Source organism: Somniosus microcephalus, chromosome 18, assembly GCF_052327205.1.
Source record: "Somniosus microcephalus isolate GS21.2 chromosome 18, FLI_Smic_1.0, whole genome shotgun sequence".
NCBI lineage: Eukaryota > Metazoa > Chordata > Chondrichthyes > Squaliformes > Somniosidae > Somniosus > Somniosus microcephalus.
Genome location: NC_141004.1, coordinates 27,783,579 through 27,807,606, shown reverse-complemented (window position 1 = coordinate 27,807,606; position 24,028 = coordinate 27,783,579). Strand labels below are relative to the sequence as shown.

The 24,028-nt window shown below is 44.0% G+C and overlaps 1 protein-coding gene across 1 annotated transcript in view; it reads right to left on the bottom strand.

Annotated features, from left to right (window-relative positions):
* Positions 1-22,403, bottom strand: part of LOC147105174 (C4b-binding protein alpha chain-like) — a 79,468-nt gene extending 57,065 nt beyond the window's left edge. Inside the window, exons 1-5 of the mRNA XM_086011283.1 lie at positions 22,102-22,403; positions 19,893-20,084; positions 5,346-5,442; positions 4,304-4,377; positions 1,942-2,127 (exon numbers count right to left, since the gene is read on the bottom strand). Of these exons, the coding sequence (XP_085867409.1) occupies positions 1,942-2,127; positions 4,304-4,377; positions 5,346-5,442; positions 19,893-20,084; positions 22,102-22,168 (616 nt within the window). The 5' untranslated portion in view covers positions 22,169-22,403. The remainder of the gene's footprint in view (positions 1-1,941; positions 2,128-4,303; positions 4,378-5,345; positions 5,443-19,892; positions 20,085-22,101) is intronic.
* Between the last annotated feature and the right edge of the window lie 1,625 nt (positions 22,404-24,028).

Here is a 24,028-nt window from a genome sequence, read left to right as displayed (position 1 = left end):
TTCTTACTTTTTATCCAATTTGTTATTCAGTCCCACGTTCTACCTTGAATTCCCATCAATTTGAGTTCATCAGAAACCATGAGGCATCATGTTCCACGATCCACTTTATTTGCAATAAGCCCAAAAGTCAAAGTGGTCCATTAAGCAGGGCCTTCATAATCTGCATCCATGTTGATAGTCTCTTATTAGACTATTGTTATTGTTATGTAGGTAGTCAGTATGGAATCCATTATTTTACCCAATATCAGCGTTAGCTTAATAGGTCTATAATTGCCTGGACCTGATTTAATCTCCATTTAGTATAGTTACTATGTTTGCTCAGTTGTCATTTCTGCAGAATTTCTCCAGTTTCCAATGAATCAACAAAACCTCTCCTGTATCCCATGAATGGGTCATAGTTTGCTGTAGCAGGGCATCTAATGGCGTCTGCTGTTCGTTAGACTTGCCCTTACATGTTTAGGCTTTTAATATTTTTTGCGTGGCAAATTGCTGAAAGTGTGAGCTGATAATGTTGCAGCGAGGGAAAGAGGGCACCTGGGGCCTGAGTGAACAAGGCAAGCAACTGTGTATCACTTTAACCAATCAGATTGAAGGATTGGGAAATAAACAGCACCAAGGACGGAGAAGGAAGTGTAAATCAGAGTGGGCGAATGCAATGTCCAACCAGCTATAGAAAGAGAAATAAAGAGAAGGAAACAAAGATTGGATTAAGAGAGAGATTAAAAATAAAGAGAAAGGAAAATTAAAAATGTTTTACCTTTTTAAAATCGCCGACATCAACTAAAACCTGAAGCAATGAGACTCCACACTTGCGAATATTTTGATTGATGACACCAGGGGCAACCCACTTTCATCCAGATTGGCCAATAAGAGGATTTTTAAAAATTCATTCATAGGATGGGGACGTCGCTGTCAAAGCCAGCATTTATTGCCCATCGCTAATTGCCCTTGAGAGGGTGGTGGTGAGCCACCTTCTTAAACTGCTGCAGTCCGTGTGGTGAAGGTACTCCTACAGTGCGGTTACATCACGATGAAGAGACGGCGATATATTTCCAAGTCAGGATGGTGTGTAACTTGGAGGGGACCTTGGTGGTGGTTTTCCCCTGCCCCTACTGCCATTGTCCTTCTAGGTGGTAGAGGTCACAGGTTTGTGAGGTGCTACTGAAGAAGCCTTGGCAAGTTTCTGCAGTGCATCATGTAGATGGTGCACATTGCAGCCATGGTGGTGGAGGGAGTGACTGTTTAAGGAGGTGGATGGGGTGCCAATCAAGAGGGCTATTTTGTTCTGAATGGTGTCAAGTTTCTCGAATGTTATTGGGGCTGCTCCCATCCAAGCAAGTGGAGAGTATTCCATCACACTCCTGACTACTGCCTTGTAGATGGTGGAAAGGCTTTGGGGAGTCAGGAGGCGAGTCACTTGCCACAGAATACCTAGCCACTGACCTGCTCTTGTAGAGACAGTATTTAGGTGGCTGGTCCAGTAAATTTCTGGTCAATGGGGACACCCAGGTAATGCTGTTGAATGTCAAGGGGAGCTGGTTAGACTCGCTTATTGGAGATGGTAATTTCCTGGCACTTGTGTGGCACGAATGTTACTTGCCACTTATTAGCCCAAGCCTGAATGTTGTCCAGTTGCTATGACTCAGCCAAGGCTGGTACACCAAAGAAATGTTGCATCTATTCTGCAAGACTATTTCTAGGCTCAGGTATTGCATTTGGAGAGAATCTTTGTAACTCAAAGGCAGAACAATTTACAGTAAAAGAAAACACGGATTACAAAAACAGTAAATTTTTACAGAAAACCACTCCTTGATTTTTGGTAATATTGCAAATGTTTGCAAGCAATTAAGCCAGTAGCCGTTAGTGCAATTGAACAATAAAATAGTAATTTCTGCAGGAGAAAAGGCAATTGAAATTAGTTCGGATCCTATAGTTAAGTACCTTTGCATATTGGCGGGTCTTTGTCCCACTGTCTAGTTGCTGTACAAGTAATGTGTTCTTCACCAATCAATGAATAGCCACTATCACATGAATATGACGCCACCATTCCAAATGTCCAGAACTCTCCTTCGGATGGTGATGAAACTGTCCCATTAATAATAGGCGGAGCATCAGGACATGTGCTAACTAACGGAAAAGTGAAATTCAGTCAGTGTCCCGAACAGACTGTCAAATCAAATGCTTCTGGGATTAAAATCAATTGTCTCAGTGGCAAAGCATTGGCAAACCAACAGAGCAGGAAATGGGTATTCTCACTTCTCCTCCCCTGCCCCAAAACTCACTGAAGAACCAATTTTAGCAGGAATTGTTTAGGGTGGGGGTGGGAGGGGGGAGAAATACAAGCTGCTCTTATATTGACACACTTTCAATTTGGATTTTGAGAGACCATTGTCTGTGAGCCACCTTTATACTGCCAGAGCATAGAAAAGATCACAGCATTCTCAAAACAAATCAGGACAAGAGAGGCAATAACCCTGACTCAGTTAAAAACCAATTGGATGCTGCAATGGAGGGTGTAGGGGGTCTTTGGGGAATTCTGGATAGATGAACGGAGATGGCCGTCCTTATCCGTAATTACCTTGTGATCTTGTAAATGAGTTTAGAACACTTTTAATGTAGCTGGAATAGTAATAACATGCTGGAAACATTCAGCAGATTAGTTAATATCTGTGGAGACACTGTTTCAATTTGGATTTTGGGAGACCATTGTCTGTGAGCCACCTTTATACTGCTAGAGTATAGAAAAGATCACAGCATTCTGAAAGCAAATATTTAAGGATGAAAGCTTTTTCCAGATTGTCAAAAACATCCACATCAAATTAAAACATCACAGCCAACTGCTAAGATGCAAAATAGCATCTCCGACATGAATATTTCAGATGTGACCCTTCATCAGTTCTTTCAGATGCTGACCAACCTGCTGTCCATTTTCAGCATTTTCTGTTAATCTGAGTTGATGAATCCTGTGATCAAAATACTGAGATGCCATCATGACTTTCATCCATTGTCATCATCCCATCATTAAGTCTACCAAGGACCCTACTGTAACAATAAACTGGGTAACGTTAAGCAGGTTTGTAATCCTCACTAACAATCATCTTTCTCTGCCTTGCGCACTGGAATTTCTACAGACAACTCCAGGACTCCAGTGCAGTGGTGGTGTTAGGGCTGTGCAACCCGTCCAATTGCACATGGCTTGAAGCCAGTCAGGGGCTGTGAGCAGATCCAGAGATAAGTTTAAGGATTTCACATTTTCCTGTGTCAAAATATCCACAAGCATCAGGTTTGTTATGTGTGTTTTCCAAATTCTAGAATTGTAACTTAATATTTGCCACTAAAAGAACATTAGTAATTGTCACACTTTACCGCACAATAACATTAAATTATATATTGATTCGGCTTTTTTTTTTTTTTTTTTATAATTTGAGGAATGTTTTTGCTTTCTGTTTCACACCAAGCCACGATCAGTGATATTCAATGCGCCTTTAAAGACTGCTCTCACCGAGGGGATTAATAAGTAAGAAAAGAGTTCATGCTAGAGACTGTGAATGATACATGGAAGTATGCAGGGAGGATGTTTCCCCTGGCTGGGGGTGTCTAGAACGATGGGTCACAGTCTCAGGATACGGGGTAGGACATTTAGGACTAAGGTGAGGAGAAATTTCTTCACTCAGAAGTTGGTGAACCTATGGAATTCTCTACCACAGAAGGGTGTGGAGGCCAAGTCACTGAATATATTTAAAAAAGGAGATCAAGGGGTATGGGGAGAGCGTGGGAATATGGTATTGAGATAGACGATCAGCCATGATCATATTGAATGGCGGAGCAGGCTCGAATGGCCGAATGGCCTACTCCTGCTCCTATTTTTCTATGTTTCTCGTGGCTTGATTAAATGAATGGCTGTTTTCCATTCTATGCTTTATATACTTAGGCATAAAATGTTGAATCAAAATACTTATCTTTATTTTCTGGCTATACAAGAAAGTCAGTATCCTAATGTAGGAGACATCAAAATACTGCAAGTAAAAAGCCAACAAGAGAAGCAAACACTCCAGATATGTTAATTCCTTCCTGTGGTGACTGCACTGTGTGGAGAAATGGAGTGTAAACAGACAAAGAGAAAAGTCTGGTTCTTCACCTCAACACCATTTGTTAAGAAGTGTAAAGAGACCTGCATACTACTTGTTATGGTGTTCATGGAAACAAGACAGTCATTTGTTGGTTTAACAAATTTAGTATGGTTCAATCATTCCCTACAGAAAAACAAGTCAACCATTCTACTCAATTTAGAACTCTAACTTACGTTCACATGTTGGAACCTGGCCATCCCAACCTGCAGCTGTACATAACCGGTAGTTCCTACCAATAAGCTGGTATCTGGAAAAAGAAAAACAAGCTGCTGCAGGGAAATCAAAATAAAAGTCACCTACCAGGAATCAAAATTTAAACAGAACAATGGTAGTGAAAAGAAATCTAAGACTTCTAATGATTAAATCTATGAAACTGTTAATACTTTCATTCGGTTAAAAAAGGCAAATACTATACTGTGTTTCATTAGCAGAGGGTCAGAGTACAAGTCAAAATAACGTGTATTGTTACTGTCCACCCCTTTTGGTGGCCGTGCCTTCAGCTGCCTAGGCCCTAAGCTCCAGAGTTCCCTCCCTAAAGCTCTCCATCTCTCGCTCCTCCTTTAAGTCAACCCCTTTGACCAAGCTTTTGGTCACCTGTCCTAATATCACTTAGGTGGCTCAGTGTCACATTTTGTCTGACCGCTCCTGTGAAACATCTTGGGACGTTTTTACTATGTTATAGGCGCTATATAAATGCAAGTTGTGTTGTTGGATTTCACTCAGCCTATCGTAGGAAGAATATTGGTGTACTTTGGGTCACGAAGTTTAATTGCAGAATAAAGTATTTTAAGGAACCAGAAAACATCATAGTTCAATTGTGAACCCCCAGATTATGGAGCCAAGGATCGACAAGTTACGTCTCCATTTTTAAACAGTTATCAAAGGATGCAAGTGAAAGGCATTTGGACACTCAATCCCATTTTAAGTCAGTGAAAATTAATAGCATCAACTGTCAATAATTTAATAATTGGACAACGAAGTTACTGCAAGGTGTAGAATTCAACAAAACTACTGTGCATAGATCAGGAAGCTATATTCAGAGGCCACATAGATAATCACCATCAAAAACAAAAAGAGCAAGGAGTCTCCTTAAATTGTAGCAGTATGAAGATACCATGGCAGACCTCAACTTAATTATATATATATTTTTTAATGTAACCTTTCACTACAGTCCGCAGCCTCATTTAGTAATTGAGCAATGAGATGAACACTCACCCTTCATCACAATAAAAAGTAGCTCTATTTCCAAAAGTGGTATCTGATGCATTAGAATGCCCATTCAGAATCTCCCCAGGATTACCACAGTTTTTTGCTGGTTAGAAAGAAAAGTTGGGGAAAGAGTAGAGATGTTAAAATACACCACATTCTCCAATAGGATTTTGAATGCAATTCACTGAAGTTTAACATTATGGAAACTACTGCACAATTTTTCAGTATATAGATTGCCCCAATTCTAGTATTTATATTATAGGTTTTTTTGCAATGCAAATAGAAGATTCACTCCAATGATACAATAATTGATAACGTCATACCTTTACCTTGAGCGTACATTTAAAAGCAATCTCCCAATGCATGTGTCTAGGGAAACCTTTACCAGTCATTCCAAACTCAGTGGAAGGATCCAGCTATATTTTAATAATGGTTAGCTCCATTAAGGCCATGGTAGAACTCTTCCAGACTAATGGATAAATCTGGAAGATGTGCAGAATTTCAGCAACCTTCTCAGCAAATTTGGGACATCATTGGGCAACAGGTATAGAAAAGACTACCATTTATATAGCCTCTTATGTTGTTCAGTAACACAAAGTGCTTCACATGCAAGTCACTGAAGTATTCTGAAATGCAGACACGGTTATTGAAATGAAAGTGGCAGCCATTTTGCACACAGGAAGCTCCCACAGACAGCAATGAGATGAATGACTGGTTAATCTATTTTTGATTAAGTTGGTTGAAGGATATATTTTTCCAAGGACACCGAGAAAAAACACTTTCAATAGTGTCACTGGATCTTTAACGTTCGCCGAGAGAGAAGAGCCCTCGGTTTAATCGCTCATCCAAAGGAAAGTACCTCCAACAGTGCAGCATTCTGAAGTGCCGTCCGAGATTATCTGCTCAAATCCTGGTGCGCAGCTTGAACCCATAACATTTTGACTCAGCTGCTGTCCAGTTAGGCATTCCTATCCACAACTCAAATTAGGCTACTGAAAGTATTTTTTTGGAGGAAGGGGCGTTTGAAAATGTATTTAGGCACAATAATAACAGGAACTGTGCAGCAATCAGACAGAGTCAAGTGTGTATAGCAATTCAAGAGCGAACTTGTTCAGTCACCAATATCTCTCCCACTGATAGGCCACTCTGCCATAAGCTTTGTCCACGAGCAGCTGGGTGAATTGCCCATTTTTTCATCTGTCTTCTCTCCCTGGGTGAATTGCCTGCCTTACACTCTTGCGAATTCTCAACAGCATGGCACAAACCATAAACCTGCCATGTGGGGAATCATCTCCAGGAAGTACCATTATAACACTCCATGTGTCTGCAGTGTGTTCAGTGCCATTCGCAACTCCTCAGATAATGAAGCAGTCCATGCCAGCATGCAACAAGACCTGGACGACATTCAGGCTTGGGCTGATAAGTGGCAGGTAACATTTGCGCCACAGAAATGCCAGGCAATGACTATCTCCAACAAGCGAGAGTCTAACCACCGCCCCTTGACATTCAATAGCATTACCATCGCCAGATCCCCCACCATCAACATCCTGGGGGGGTCACCACTGACTAGAAACTTAACTGGACCAGCCACATAAATAATGTGGCAACAAGAGCAGGTCTGCGGCGAGTGTCTCACCTCCTGACTCCCCAAAGCCTTTCCACCATCTACAAGGCCCAAGTAAGGAGTGTGATGGAATACTCTCCACTTGCCTGGATGAGTGCAGGTCCAACAACTCAAGAAGCTCGACACCATCCAGGACAAAGCAACCCGCTTGATTGGCACCCCGTCCACCACCTTAAACATTCCCTCCCTCCACCACCGGCGTACCGTGGCTGCAGTGTGTACCATCTACAAGATGCATTGCAGCAACTCGCCTCGACTCCTTCGGCAGAACCTCCCAAATCTGTGACCTCTACCACCTAGAAGGACAAGGGCAGCAGGCGCATCGGAACACCACCACCTCCAAGTTCCCCTCCAAGTCACACACCATCCTGACTTAGAAGTATATCGCCGATCCTTCATCATCGCTGGGTCAAAATCCTGGAGTTCCTTCCCTAATAGCACTGTGGGAGCACCTTCACCACACGAACTGCAGCGGTTCAAGAAGGCAGCTCACCATCACCTTCTCAAGGGCAATTAGGGATGGGCAATAAATGCTAGCCTTGCCAGCGACGCCCAGATCCCATGAATGAATAAAAAAAAAAGAATCACCACCAAGATTATGGCTGACCATGCAATCACATTATTAACTTTTGAGTAACTATTGTAATGTTTCAGAGGTGGCCATACCCAGGTATACATGGTGAGGAGTGTGTTTCACATTCTCTATTGGATTCAATCAATACTAACTGTAGCAAGAAATCTTAGACACACATCAGGCACAAAATTGGGCCTGGCAACATAAAGAAGAAATTATGATTGAGGTTCAAGATCGGTTGGAGACGGTCATCACGCCAATTCTTTTTCTCAAGGATCAGCATGTAGACATGGACATGCCCACTTTGGAGACTGGCATGTGTATGCCCAGTGTTATAAAAGTTAAAATTAAAATTAATAGCAGTGATACTGACTGTCTGGTGGGATACGTCACTTGACTGGAGTTACTTTTGGCCTGCCCCCAGTTTTAGTATCAGCAGTGAACTTGGAGATTTTGCTTACAAAACCATTGTCCCCGCCTCTGATCGATACTAAAAATAGAAGGGTCCCGAAACTGAACTGTGGGACACCCTAGTTATACCTTCTAATTCCTGATTTTTAAACAAATATCTATCTGGCACCACATTTTAACCCCTCACCTGTGACACCTTACTTTAGGCATTATTGATCAATGTAGAACCTTTGCAAAAATTTTCTGAAATCCAAGTACAATATCAACTGCATTTCCCATGGTCACTGTTTGTTTAATTAAATGTGACCTCATTCTGCAGATGTTGTTGGTGCTGCCTCTAACATTGGGCACCAGTTTTATGGAGTTCCTTGCACCAGATGCTTGGAAGGCTGAACTATAAGCCTTGATTAAGGATTATTTCCTTGATAGAAACAACTGTGTTTTGGGGAGAGCTACTGGTAGCTTAGAGTTGCCAACCCGCCTGTGTAATGATCAATAACATGTCATTCTATAGTGGACACTAGGTGGAGCCATAGAGCTGTATTTAGCTGTATGTATAAGACTACACTACCCAGCTGTATGTATATTAAGACTACATTACCCATGAGGCTAGGCTACCCACAAGGCAGCAGTCAAGATGGAAGCCTCTACAGATACTGTACCTAGTCCACATGTGCTCAATAAAGTAACTAGCAAAAGCTAGCTGTGTTCATAATAAGAATGTCTATTTATTAATGAACATAAGATGGTACCAGGATGGTGAAGATCTGCTGAAAATTGTGAAAAGCGACATGGAGAATTTGAAGCCACCAGAGCATTTGAATCTCGAGGGAAATGTCGACTACAATTGGCGGGCTTTTAAACAACAATTCGAACTCTACATTGCTGCCATCGGATTCAGTACGAAGCCAGACGCAAGAAAAATAGCGTTGCTGCTTACGGTTGCAGGCCCACAGGCGATAGAGGTATTTAATACATTTGTATTTAATCCAGAGGAGAAGAGAAAAATTAGAAGATGTGCTAAAAAAATTTGATGCACATTGCTCTCCCAAAAAGAATGAGACGTATGAAAGATACATCTTCCGTTCTCGGACACAGCAACAAAATGAGACTTTTGATAGCTTTATAACTGATCTGAAACTGAAAGCACAGACATGTAATTTCTCTGAGCTGAAATCATCCATGATTCGTGACCAGATTGTGTTTGGTATTCATGATAAAAAAGTCAGGGAACGTCTGTTGAGAGAAACCGAACTAAATTTGGAAAATGCGGTGAAAATATGCCAAGCCAGCGAGCTAGCTCGAAAGCACGCGAAGACTTTCAGTGAAATCAATAATGATGCGATTGTAATGAGTGATAATGCTGCTGTCGGTGCTGTGTCCTACAAGGGGAAGAAACGTGGGCAGAACAGAAATGAAAAGCAATCGGAGGATGAAATTTTTAATTGTAAACGCTGTGGTTACAAACACCAATTAAGACAATGCCCAGCGTTTGGAAAAATGTGCACAAAGTGTAATGGAAAGAATCACTTTGCCAAACAATGCTTTTCAAAAGTAAAAACAACGAAAGGGCAACAAGTTAATGTGATTGAGGACACTGATTTAAGGGAGACATTTTTTGTAGGAATGGTGTCATGTGACGATATCATAAAAGATACAGAAAATGTGCAGCCCTCAGAAATGGACAATGCTAAACATAAAGTTAATGCAGTAAAAGAGGACAAATGGATGATCCCACTGCAGGTAAATGGAGCATTAGTTACATTGAAACTGGACACTGGGGCAAAAGCAAACTTAATCAGTATGAGTGACATAAAAAATATGAAACAAAAGCCCAAAATACAGAAAAAGTCGGTACTACTGAAGAGCTATAATGGACAGAAAATAGATAGCTTAGGTGTATGCAGACTTAAAGTGACAGTCAAAGACAAAGTGCATCATCTCATGTTTTCTGTTGTGGCTGAAAGACTTGATTCTCTACTAGGTGACAAAGCTTGTGAAGACTTAGAACTGGTCAAGAGAGTCTACCGTATAAACTGTGCCATAAGCAGACCAGATGACTCAGGTGATGAAGCAGAGAGCCCATCAAGGATGAAAAGGCCAAAGGGTATCCATGTCTTCAAAAAACCTAGTTTCTCCAAGAAGAAAGAAAAAGACTTTGTCAAAGAGAAGCCAAAGGAAGAAAAGCACAGAGGAAAAACACAAGGAGAAAAAGTCCAAAGATATAACTGCAGCAGATGTTGTTAAACAGTGGAAAGAGAAAAAGAAAAAGAAGCAGCCTGCACCAGAGCAGGAAGCAGTTCCGGTGCATACTCCTTCTTCCCTCAGGCCAATCTTTGGTGTTCCATTAGCCGAGGCTGCTGAGAGGACTATGCTGTATGATGGGATCCAGCTGCCAGCAGTTTTTCGAGAGTGCATTGACTACATTGAGAGTTATGGCATGAAGAGTGAAGGAAACACTGAAACCCTCTCCAAGCAAAGATCGCAAGAAGACCTCGATCTATACAAGAGCAGATTGATGACAATGCCGCAACTGCATCTCGTCATTCACCGCCAGAACAATCTCATGAAGACGCGTCGGACTTGCCCGTGTTGAGAAGATCCACAAGTGAGGTGAAAGAGCCTGGTGGACTTAATCTTTGAGTACAATGTAAAGCTTTGAAAATGTGTTGACTGTTTTGAAAATGTTTATGTTTATAGAGCACTAACAAAAGTGTTACTGATATTATCTTTATTGTTTTCTTGAAAGTTGATTGATATTGATTTTGTTAAACCTCAAGGAAAGGGGGATGTAATGATCAATAACATGTCATTCGATAGTGGACACTAGGTGGAGCCGTAGAGCTGTATATAGCTGTATGTATAAGACTACGCTACCCAGCTGTATGTATATTAAGACTACATTATCCATGAGGCTAGGCTACCCACATGGCAGCAGTCAAGATGGAAGCCTCTACAGATACTGTACCTAGTCCACATGTGCTCAATAAAGTAACTAGCAAAAGCTAGCTGTGTTCATAATAAGAATATCTATTTATTAATGAAATATGACCTCATTCTGCAGATGTTGTTGGTGCTGCCTCTAACATTGGGCACCAGTTTTATGGAGTTCCTTGCACCAGATGCTTGGAAGGCTGAACTATAAGCCTTGATTAAGGATTATTTCCTTGATAGAAACAACTGTGTTTTGGGGAGAGCTACTGGTAGCTTAGAGTTGCCAACCCTCCTGGACGTTCAGGAATGGAAGATGAATCTACCAGGCACTGCTGCTAACAACCTGTAGAAATGTAGAGCTTTGCACTTGTGATTTGCACCTGTGCACTTCCTTCAGTCCTTCTTTATACATAATACATTGATTTGAAATTATTTACAGTTAAGTAACATTAGCAGCAATTTAGAAAGCAGAGTGAGAGAGCTGTTTGGAGCATAGGAATTTCTCTGCAGTACAGGCTAAGGAGCTGAGAGTTGCAAAACTGATGTGCCATAGTGCCACCACTAGTGGGAAGCTGTAATTACAACTTTACAAAGCAGTTCCATTATAAATGTGGACACAGAAATTTAGAAGAGGAAAATTATAACAGGAAGTGTGCACAAGACATAGGATCTTTAACATATATAGATATAAATATTCGTTAATTCTTATGCCCCTCACGGGGCGAGATGGGACTGAAGAGAAATCGCACATTTCTCCATTTTGGGCACCTAGTATTAGGTTCAAGCACTCCAGGGTCAAATACAGGTTAAGATTCTTCCCCATCCTTCATTATAGCCCAATAATGGCCCGGATTTTGCGTCAGTGGCAAAGGTACGGCGCTCGCCGCTGAACTCGATGAAATCCGCCCACAAAGATTTAGCAGGCTCCGTGTCATCGATTTCCGCTTTCCCTTTTCAGTTTCAATCTGGCGCCATGTATCAGGGATCTGTGGCATCTAGGAACAGTGAGATCTTCAAGCAGTCTGAGCAGCCAGTCAGACTGAAGAATTCTCCCAGACAGCAAACCAGGAAATAAAAAGCACTGATTATCATTCACTATTTAATCATTTTACACAGAGCAAAATAAAGATTGGGACATACACATGGGATTAAGTTAGATGCTGAAATATCAAAAAAGATTTTTTTTAAATAATTTTTATTATGTTATAAATCTATGGACTTTTTAAAATCATGGAATGGAGGGAATGACACTCCACACTTATAAAATTAGTTTTTCAGGGCCAGAGAAGTTGTTCAGCAGTAATTATGACTTAGTACGCTACTAAAAACTCAGTTACTCCTCATACAACAAAGCTTAACTATTGCCAATGGTTTTTACACTAAAAAGTTGAAGTTCACGTCAAATCACTGACTCTGTGTTGATTGCATCTGCGAAGACTGCAACAGTGCGCCCCGTGAAGGAGCAGGGCATCGCTGACAGCAACTTCTGCATTTCCGCATTTAACTGCGCACGTGCGAGCGACAGAAGTTGCTATCAGTTTTACACAGTAATGACGGCGAATGCTGATAGTTTTGCCGTCATTACAACTGCAAATTCTGAGCCATTCTCTTTTAACCCATTTATGAAATGTTTTATTTCGCACATCAGCCATTCTAAAGCATGTTCAGTCTTGTATTTAGCACATATCCATCATGCTCAAAGTGTCACAATCGCATGGTTTCCACCAAGCATTACACTTATTGGGCTTGATTTTGCCAGTGTGGGCGGGCTGGGGCGTGTCAGGTGTTTTGAGAGTCCTGAACCCGACTCCAATTTGATGTGGGGAAAAAGCGAGAGTTTCCCCTAATTGGGCAATTGATTTTCAGCGTGTGGGAACCCCTGGCCCAATTAGTCTTTCCATCCTGAAAGTCTCCTCCGATGACATCATCAGTGCTGCTGGATTTAAGGCCTGCACCCTTACCCATTCCCCCTCTCTATGGTCACATGCACTTAACTATTCGACCATACAGCCCTCACACTCTATCACGGTGATGCAATGACAACTTACAACACACAGGGAGGTCCCTTTGTCTCCTTCTAAGCATCTATGCTATGGAATCTCTACACTCACTCCTTCATTCTTACTCAAACTCCACTTGTGTCCCTCATTGCAGGAAAAGAGAGCCCACAACAAGAGTGAAAGAGCGAGGACAGGAGGGCCACCCTGCCGGGATCGAGAACAATTCCCAAGTGGGGGACGGATAGGCAGGCGCATCACAGCAAGCTGGTGACAGAATAGTTTGGCATCTCTCTCATTGACATTGCATGAGTCACTGATAATAAATCTGATGCTCTAACAGATTGACTTATGATCATCTGCACTATTCAATGTGCACGTAACCTTGACCTCACATCTCCAACTCTTTCCTTTACTCCCCCACAGGACCATCGACAGCCCCTGTCCCCACTGTCCAGGAGGAAGAGCCTGAGCTTCCAGACTCCTCAGAGGAAGCTGCAACCTCCGAGGGCGCTGCGTCAGCAGAATTAAGTGCAGACACTCACACCTCGGTGGGACCTTCGGGACACAGTAGAGTTGTCACCTGGTGTATCACAGCTCACAAGTGAGCATCAGCAGATGGTGGAGACAGGGACAGCAGTGGAGAGTCCTCGTCGGAGGGCGCAGGATGCTCCAGTTCGGCTCCGCTGCATGTCGATCCTGTGCCTCCGGGTCAATCCAGAAGGACAGCAGTGCTGGAACAGGTGTAGGAGTCTCTGGCAGGTTTTATAGAAACATAGAAGATAGGAGCAGTAGGCCATTCGGCCCCTCAAGCCTGCTCTGCCATTCAATGAGATCATGGCTGATCATCCAAATTCAGTACCCTGTCCCTACCTTCTCCCCATATCCCTTGATCCCTTTAGCCTTAAGAAATATATATAGAAACATAGAAGATAGGAGCAGGAGTAGGCCAAGATTAGAGCCTGCACGGGAAAACCCCAATGGATGTCTAGTCCATCGCCTTAACCACTCGGCCACGACTACCCCGGTCTCCAGGGTCGCTGTGAGTGTGGAGCGAATGGAGAAGTCCATCGCTAGCATGAGCAGAGCTTTGTGGAGGCGTTGGTGCATGAACGCATTACCACAGAAAGGATGGCAACCTCCATGGAAAGGCTGGCTACAGCCATGGAGGAGCTTAGTCGCCAGGGTCGTGAAAACATGGTCATTGTTCACAATAGACTGACATCGAGGAGTCATGGTCAGCTATTGAGCATACAAACCAGACATTCATGCAAGTCCTCGGAAGTAGGACTTCCAGTACAGAATCGGGTCCTCATGGCTCCCCCCCTAAATGCAGTGCTGTCAAGCCACTTGCTAGCTCTGAAGTAGGGCTGACCCATGAGAGAGATGTTGGTGGCAGACAGCAAGGAAGTGGGGGCTCCTCTCCAAGCGCTCACACGGCCATGCCACTGCAAAGCCCTCGGTCAGAGCCCCACCCAACTGAGATCGGCGTCTCAACCCCTGCACAGCCGCAGGAGCAGCAGACTGTTGCCAAGCCCTCACAGGTTCGCAACCCCAGAGGACGCTCGCCAAAGGTGTCGAGACAGGAGCAGTAGGAAAGTGAGCAAGGGGCCTCCACATCTGCTGAAGCCACAGGGGAAGCACCACGTAGGAGCACGCATAAGAGGAAGATAATGCACAAGTAGTCACAAGGGTTGTCACTTGGGTGTAATGTTATATTTAATGTAGAAAAGCCATCAGATGCTTATTGCCATTAAAAATTCTGATGGCAAACTGTTGCAGTTGTGGCATGTGTCATGTCGCTAATGGGACTTCCACATTGAGGGCTTAGGATTACTTGCAATTGTCAGTATGGTAGTCAGTGATAGGAATCCGTAGGTTCCTGGCCATTGTCGAGGGTCTGATAAGAAGGTGCGAGGCAAAAGTGTTTGATTGTGCAGGCTAAGCAAATCGGGCCAAGAGGAGTGCGTGCCTTGCATCCCGGGCAGCAATGTGCTCACATGCTGCTGCCGCTGGTTGATGCGCCTGTGCAAGCTGTTTGTTGTCGCTCTCCTCCTCATCTGAGGAGGCTATGTGATGAGCCACTTGTTCCTCAGGCATCTGCAAGCCAGGATGCTGTGCCATGTTGTGAAGTGCACAGCAAACCACGACCATTCTGGAGACCCTGGCTGCTGAGTACTGCAGGGCTCCACTTGATCTATCAAGGCATCTGAAGCGCATCTTCAGCAAGCCAATGGTTTGCTCTATTATGGATCTGGTGGACATGTGGCTGGAGTTGTAGCGCTCCCCTGCTTCGCTGGAAGGGCTCCTCAACGGCGTCATTAGCCACGTCTTCAGGGGATAACCCTTGTCTCCAAGTAGCCATCCGCAAAGTTGATCTGGCAGACTGAAGAGCGGAGGCACACTAGACTGGCGCAGGATGAAGGAGTCATGGCAGCTGCCAGGGTACTTGGCACAAACATGCAAAATTTCCTTCTTGTGGTCACATACCAGCTGTACGTTGAGGGAGTGGAATCCCTTGCAGTTGACAAAAATACCTGGATTGCGATGGGGTGCGTTTAGGGCCACGTGTGCAGTCAACGACTCCCTGCACCCTTGGAAAGCCTGCCACATTGTCAAACCCAACCGCACGCGCAGTTACATTGGCTTGATCCTTGGAGAAATTGATGTGATTGTGCGCGATGGCAAAAAGGGCATCGGTTACTTGCGTGATGCAAGTGTGTGCGGCCGCCTGGGAGATGCCGCTGATGTCTGCTGCTGATCCCTGGAATGAGCCTGAAGCAAAAAAGTTGACTGCGGTGGTGACTGACGGCCACTGGTAAGGGGTATCCACCTGCTCCTCTGGGCTCCAGGTCTTGCTGCAGCATTGCGCAGATGTCACCCACTACCTCTCGCGAAAGTCTGAGCCTCCTTTGGCACTGCTGCTCAGTCATGTTGAGGTAGCTGATCCTCTGTCTGTAGACCCTGTTTTGGGGGGTATCTCCTGCGCCAACGTGCAGGTGGGTGAGCAGCAGCTTGGAGCTCCTGCTGTTCTTCCTGCAGTTGGTGCTGCTGTTGGTCAGGGTTCTGCTGCTGCTGCGGCTGGTCTTTGTCCAAATCTGATGTCCAAGAGGAAAGGAAATAAATAGTTCCCATTCTTCTGGTATATACCTCAGTTGTGGAAGCGCTCAGTCAAGGTGGGTAGAAGGGTTTCCCAGGAGATCACACTGGAGATGGGTGTCAGGCTCCAAACTTCCAGAACAATGAGTATGCCTGCTAAAAGTTCCCCCAGACCTGAGACAACAAAGTTCTGCCAGTGCAAATGATGATTGGTGAAAACTCCTTTGTAATGGTGACGCTGCAGCTGGTAGTAAGCAGTCCACTTGTGATGCCGCCAGGATTCACTGGTGTGTTCCAGAGGAGGCGTGCAGCACGTGGGAAAAGGGTTAAAATCAGAAAGGCCTCTCAAAATGGGATTATAGAGGCAATTAAGTGGTAGTTAAGGACCTTAAGGGCTGATCCCGCGAACGGGGTCAGAAAACTCGCATGTGGGAAAATTGCTCGGAGGCGGGATGGAGCCTGCCCACCATTTTTTGCGATTTTAACAACTCACACGCCTCCAATCTCGCCTCCTCGGGCCTGGCAAAATCGAGCCCATTGTGTCCATCATATATACAAGAATCACACATGGACTGTGTTCATATCCAGATACAGTTCAATGCACAAAAAAAAAATATTTTGGAAGTAAGAATAGAGAAAGGAATTAGATCTGAAATGGGTTGATCTGAAATGGATACATTTTATTTGGCTTACAGGAGTCTTACATAAGAACATATGAAATAGGAGCAGGAGTAGGCCATTTGGCCCTTCGAGCCTGCTCCGCCATTCAATGAGATCATGCCTGATCTGATCTTGGCCTCAACTCGATATGCAGCTTAACAGAGACTTAAAAAGGTGCCAAACTAAATAGATAAGGCACAAATAGACAAACATAATATTTGATATAACAACAGAAAATGCTGGAAAAACTCAGCAGGCCAGGCAGCATCCGTGGAGAGAGAAACAGTTAACGTTTCAGGTCTGGGACCCTTCATCAGAACTGGAAAAAGCTGGAAATGTAACAGATATTAAGCAGGTGCAGAGACGGGGGGGGGGGGGGGGGGCGTTTAGGAGGGGAGGAAGGAATTGAAAGAAAATACTGTGAAAATGTTGCAAATGGGAATGGCAAAATCATACAGCATGAAAAATGGGGGCAGGGATTATTATCTGAAATTGTTGAACTCGATATTGAGTCCAGAAGGCTGTAAAGTGCCTAATCGAAAGATGAGGAGCTGTTCCTCGAGCTTACGTTGAGCTTCATTGGAACAATGTAATAGGCCGAGGACAGAGAGATCAGAGTGGGAGTGAAGCGGAGAATTAAAGTGACAGGCGACCGGAAGCTCAGGGTCACCCTTATGGACTGAACGGAGCTGTTCCGCAAAGCGGTCGCCCAATCTACGTTTGGTCTCCCCAATGTAGAGGAGACTGCATCGTGAGCAGTGAATACAGTATATTAAATTGCAAGAAGTACAAGTAAATCGCTGTTTCACCTGGAAGGGGTGTTTGGGGCCCTGGACAGTGGGAAGGGAGGAGGTAAAAGGGCATGTGTTGCATCTCCTGCGCTTGCACGGAAAGGTGCCAGGTGAAGGAGAAGGGCTGTTGGGGGTGATTGAGGAGTGGACCAGGGTGTCGCGAAGTGAGCGGTCCCTTCGGAATGCTGAAAGGGGAGGGAAGGGGAAGATGTGTTTGGTGGTGGGATCACGTTGGAGGTGGCGGAAAATGATCTTGAGGAAGTGTACTTTTATATTACAAAATGGCTTCACAAGGTACAGAATAGAGAATACAAAATGGCTTCACAAGGTACAGAATAGAAAACACAAAATGGCTTCCATAGATTAGTAATTGCTAGTTCTGCTGAAAAAGCAGAACTCTCCAATTAACAAAATGACCTCAACTGTTAATTAGAACAAAGACCTTCAAAAAGGTACATACTGTAAGCATCCCTATCTCTAAGCTAGATGAAGAGTCCCCTTGAGTCATGTATAAACCAGGATGGGGAGTCAGAGAAGAACAGAACTTATAGATTAGATAACCCTATCTGTAGGCATTCCTTTTTGTTCCAGTCCTTTTTATCCTTGATTACAGTTTGACTAACACTATATTTTTCTTGTTACTAATTATGATCTCAGACTTCGATCATGTGAGTCTGAAGGCTTGCTTTAACTATAAATATGTTACCTTTTGCCTATGATCTTTGAAGTGGTCAGCGTAGCCATTGTCTACATGTCCGCTTCCCTTGTATACAAGAACTAAAAGTCTTCCTTTGACGATACTTTGTGTTTAAAGAGTCTTACTTGGAAGTCGAGACTTCGACAGTCTGTTGAATGTGGAGGCTGGTGGGGTGAAAGGTGAGGACAAGGGGAACCCTATCGTGGTTCTGGGAGGGAGGGGAAGGGGCGAGAGCAGAAGTGTGGGAAATGGAACGGACACGGTCAAGGGCCGTGTCAACCACAGTAGCGGGGAATCCTCAGTTGCGGAAAAAGAAAGACATGTTGGAAGCACTGGTATGGAAGGTGGCATCGTCGGAGAAACTGGGAGAATGGAATAGAGTCCTTACTCTATTCCGTGGGGTGGGGTGGAAGTGTAGTCCAGGTAGCTGTGGGAGTCGGTGGGCTTGTAGTGGATGTTTGTTGAAAGCCGAGCGCCAAAAATGGAGACGGAGAAGTCAAGGAAGGGAAGGGAAGAGTCGGAGATGGACCATGTGAAGGTGAGGGAAGGGTGGAAATTGGAAGTAAAAGTGAATGAACTTATCTAGTTCAGGGCGAGAGCAGGAAACGGCACCGATACAGTCATTGATGTCCCGGAAAAAGAGGTGAGGGAGGGGACCCGAGTAGGACTGGAACAAAGTGTTCCACATATCCCATGAACAGGCAGGCATAGCTAGGGCCCATGCGGGTTCCCACAGCATAAAGGTGACCCTGAGCTTCCGGTCGCCTGTCACTTTAATTCACCGCTTCACTCCCACTCTGATCTCTCTGTCCTCGGCCTATTACATTGTTCCAATGAAGGTCAACGTAAGCTCGAGGAACAGCATCTCATCTTTCGATTAGGCACTTTACAGCCTGCCGGACTCAATATCGAGTTCAACAATTTCAGATCATAATCCCTGCCCCCATTTTTCATGCTGTATGATTTTGCCATTCCCATTTGCAACATTTTCACAGTATGTTCTTTCTATTCCTTCCGCCCCTCCTAAACCCCTCCCCCCACCCCACCCCACCCCACACTGTCTCTGCACCTGCTTAAAATCTGTTACATTTCCAGCTTTTTCCAGTTCTGATGAAGGGTCCCAGACCTGAAACGTTAACTCGGTTTCTCTCTCCACGGATGCTGCCTGGCCTACTGAGTATTGCCAGCATTTTCTGTTGTTATTTCAGATTTCCAGCATCCGCACTATTTCGCTACTCTACCATTAATACCCTTCTTGGTGACAAATGTTACACATCAATAATCATCAATATCCAACAATTTAATGATGGCAAAGATATCTAAAAATAATAATTATATAAACAGTTTCCATTGTTACCAGGTGTTTGTTCTATTACTGAAAGTTGGTATTTTGAGAATAAAAGGCATGCGAAACACTTTTTTTTATATATATAAACGCCCCAATACTTTATAGTGTCATCAGCACCCAGGTGACGTGATTAAAAAGAAATGGTTCCCATTGCTGATCACTATCCAGTGATCCCTGTTGGGAGTTTAATGGATGTTGGGTGAGATAATGATCAAGGCCAAACTATGTTGCAGTCTACAATTGAGTCACATCACCCAGGCTCACATCAAAGAATGGCTACTGGGGTGTAGTACTGAAAAGCTGCTCATTCCTACGCAAATGTACTCTAGCACAAGTCACTTCCTTTGAGAGAAAAATCGGCCAAATTCTGGGCAAGGACGGCGAGGGAGGAGAGGAAATAAAATTGCTCATTACTTACGTTCACAAGTGGCCTGTAATGGTGACCAAGTTGAATTTGCCTGACAGGTAATACGCCTGGAACCTTCTTCCTGAAAGATGTAACCTGGGTAACACTTGTAAAGAACAGTAGCACCCACAGGAAAGGAGTTCTGAGAAATAGATTCATCAGTTGGTGAGCCATTTTCCAAATGTGGAGGAGAGCCACAGGCACCTTTTCAAAAAAAAAAAATCATAGTTTCAACATTCGATAAGACTCCCTTCCATTAGAGATATATTGGTACATTGATTCACATGTGCAAGATATCTTGCTTACTCAAAAAGACAAGTCTTGCCTTTCATCTAATGCTAGGAATTTGGGGATGTTGCACTGGGATTGTCTCTCCAATTTCAAATTCTCTGATCTTTTTCTTTTAGCTACCTTCCTTTTACAAACAGGACAGGCCGAATGGCCGCCTTTCGTGCTGTAACCATTCTATGATTCCCTTCTATAAAAGAGACCAAAGTTGTGACTCTAAATAACAGATTTCAAAATCAGACTAAGCACGAAGCATGAATAGGAGGATGGCTAATGTCCAAAATAAGGGTTTAAAATGAATAGATTTTACACCAACACAATCAAATTATTAAATGAATTATCTTTTGCGTCTTTTAATGCCCGAGCTAGTGAGAATGGGAGAGAGAAACAGAAGGGGTAATTTTAATGCTGCACACATGGTGGAAACTAGGTGGACAAGCAATTAAAATTGCACTGAAGTCTTTCCCGCTGACATAGCGCTCCGTTCTCTTTGTCTTCTAACTTAACCGGCTCTTCTGAACAGGTGGCAAGGACACCCACCTGAAACCGACAGGGGTCCTTCTTTAAATATGCAAACTGGGGTCAGATGACATACTCAGGACCTGACCGTAATTTTAACTGGTAACCTGAGCAGGAAATCCAGTGTGGCTTTCCTGCCAGGTGCAGCTAGCGGCAAGAGGATTTGAGGCTAGAAGTGGCCCAACAGGTAAGTTTTTAAACTTTTTTTTTTTTTTTTTACAAACATTCCTTCTGGGCCTAGGAGAAGGGGAAGCAGAACTGCAAGTTGGGTTTTATGAACACAAATAGATTGGGAGGCCAACAAGGAAGATTCTGGCAAAATCAAGTTTAAAGATGACAAAAGCAATCATAAGGGGTTGGGAGAAAGACGTTGGACAGAGGTGGCAATTAGTCTTGGCAATGGCTAGAATGTGGGACTCGAAACACAGCACTGCATCAAACACAACGCCAAGGTTTCACACAGCTTGATTCAGGCTGAGTGGCTCCAGAATGGGATGGAATCGGTGGCCAGTGTAGAGTTTATTGCAGGGTCCAGTAACAATCGCTTCGGTCTTCCTGATGTTCAGTTGGAGGAAACTTTTTCTCATCCACAACTTAGTCAGTCAGACACTCTGACAGCAAAGGTTGTGATAGGGTGGAGGGTGGAGAGAAATGGAGGAAAGGTACAGCTGGGTGTCCTCAGCATACATACAGACACGGACTCCATGCCAGGGAGGGGATCATGTCACCAAGGAGCAATGACAAGGGGAGATAAATGAAACTCGGATTCAATTATTCGCGAGATGAACATGCAGTATTAAACTTAGCAATCCACCCAATCGTAAAATGGGAAAGACAGACCTAGCAATGGAACAAAGTTCAGAATTGAAGTCATATGCCTTAAGTATAAAGAACTTTGGGTGTATTTATTCCAACTTTAGCATCGGTGGAAAACGATTTTAACTTTGCACTAACTCTCAACTTGGGCGCTAAGATCTGAACTGGCTTCAAAGCAGGGCGAGGCTCTCTCCTCCAGGGAGTCAATCTCTGCGTCGCCAGAGTTGACCTTGACTCCAGGTTCACATTGCAGTTTTGTCGGGACGAAGTGGAATTTACTTCCCACCAACGCTGCACTTGGAGTTTAAATACACCTTGAAGCTTGTGCAAAAACATAGATTGGAACGGCTTAATCTTACCCACAATAGGTGGAAGATATTATAAAAGAGGGGCGGCTGCTGGCTATCGGTTACCGATGAGGTTTAATTTAGTGCTGTGCAGAGTGCAAATCAAATCAACTTTTTTATTGTAATTGTTAGTGCACAAGTGCGGGTGTATCCCAACCGGGCTGCAACAGTAAAACCCCGGGCACCGGCTGTAAATCTGCCCCATCATCACCCAGCTTAAAAACACGCCTGAATTCAGCAGCAATGCTCACCCTCCGTGACCCGGACCACCGCGGCCGTGCAGACGGCCATCAGAGCGAACATCAGCCTCTCCGCCATTCGCCGATCCTCTCGACCTTTCGTAATATTCGGGGAGATTTTCTCCCTCCACCAGGCTCAGAAGTTAGATGAATACACTCGAATTTTTTTTTCCCTTCCGAAACTTTTAATGCGATTGGTTTTCCTTTCCCAAAGGTTGTCCGGACTCCGGCACCGCCAGTGTATTTGGTGATTGTGCTGCAGGACGCGCTGGGATGCAACTGCTCACAACCTGCCGCTCCTACAATGCCCGCCTACCCGCTCCACCTGCAGGGCTAGAAAACGCCCCGTGCACGCCTACTCCGCTCACTCCACCAATCAGCCTGGAGCAATTTTCCCCCAGGAATTGTTTTTTTAAAAGTTTGTTTTGTTAATGGCCCGTAATTTCCGATCCCTATGGGTGTGTACGAGGTGCGTATACAGCCGTAGGGAGCTCACAAATGCGGTTTCAAGAATCCTCTTGACAGATGACAGGCCTGCCCTGGAGAAGGGCCTCTGCTGGTGGAGAGTTCTCCTTTCTGCAGAACCTCCGCCCGCTGAAATCACTTAAAAATCTTACGCCTGGTAAAAGCAGGCGGAACATAGAAAAATAGGAGCAGGAGTAGGCCATTCGGCCCTTTGAGCCTGCTCCGCCATTCAATATGATCATGGCTGATCCTCTATCTCAATACCATATTCCCGCTCTCTCCCCATACCCCTTGATGCTTTTTGCATCTAGAAATTATCTCCTTCTTAAATATATTCAGTGACTTGGCCTCCACAGCCTTCTGTGGTAGAGAATTCCACAGGTTCACCACCCTCTGAGTGAAGAAATTTCTCCTCATCTCAGTTCTAAACATCCTACCCCTTATCCTGAGACTGTGACCCCTCGTCTAGACCTCCCAGCCAGGGGAAACATCCTCCCTGCATCCAGTCTGTCTAGCCCTGTCAGAATTTTATACGTTTCAATAAGATCCCCTCATTCTTCTAAACTCTAGTGAATACAGGCCTAGTCGACCCAATCTCTCATACCATAGTCCTGCCATCCCAGGAACTCCAGGTGTGGTCTCACCTAGGTCGCTTTGTACATCAACATTTCCCAATCTATCACCATTTAAATAATACTCTGCCTTTCTGTTTTTCCTACCGAAGTAGATAACTTAACATTTATCCACGTTATACTGCATCTGCCATGTATTTGCCCACTCACTCAACTTCTCTAAATCGCCTTGAAGCCTCTTTGCATCCTCCTCACAATCCCACCTAATTTTGTGTCATCAGCAAACATGCAAATATTAAATTTGGTTCCCTCATCCAAATCATTGATATATATTGTGACTAGCTGGGGCCCAAGCACTGATCCCTGCGGTACTCCACTAGTCACCGCCTGCCACCCCGAAAAAGACCCATTTATTCCTACTCTCTGTTTCCTGTCTGTTAACCAATTTTCAATCCGTGCCAGTATATTACCCCCAATCCCATGTGCTTTAATTTTGCACACTAACCTCTTCTGTGGGACTTTAGCAAAGGCCTGCTTTTACCAGCATAAGCGTTTTTAAAAAGGTTTTTTTTAATTTCACTCATTTATAATTTTAAAATACTTTAAAAAAAGTAAGCTTATTTTTAGCCCATTAAAAAACTTTAATTATTTTTTTCAAAAAATTAAATTTTTGTTTAAATTTAATGTAATTTTAACTCATTTTAAAAACGTGGTTTTTGAAAAAATTATTTAATGTTTTAGTGTCTTTTTTCAGTGATCTCCATTCATACTTTTGACAGGTCCATCTGTCAAAAGTATGAAGGGAGATTCCCTTCTCCCATTGGCGCCCCATGGCCCACGTGATCCCAGGGACGCTTGTGAACCGCATGCGCCCCTGGGATACGTGGGCCCTGTTCATTTCA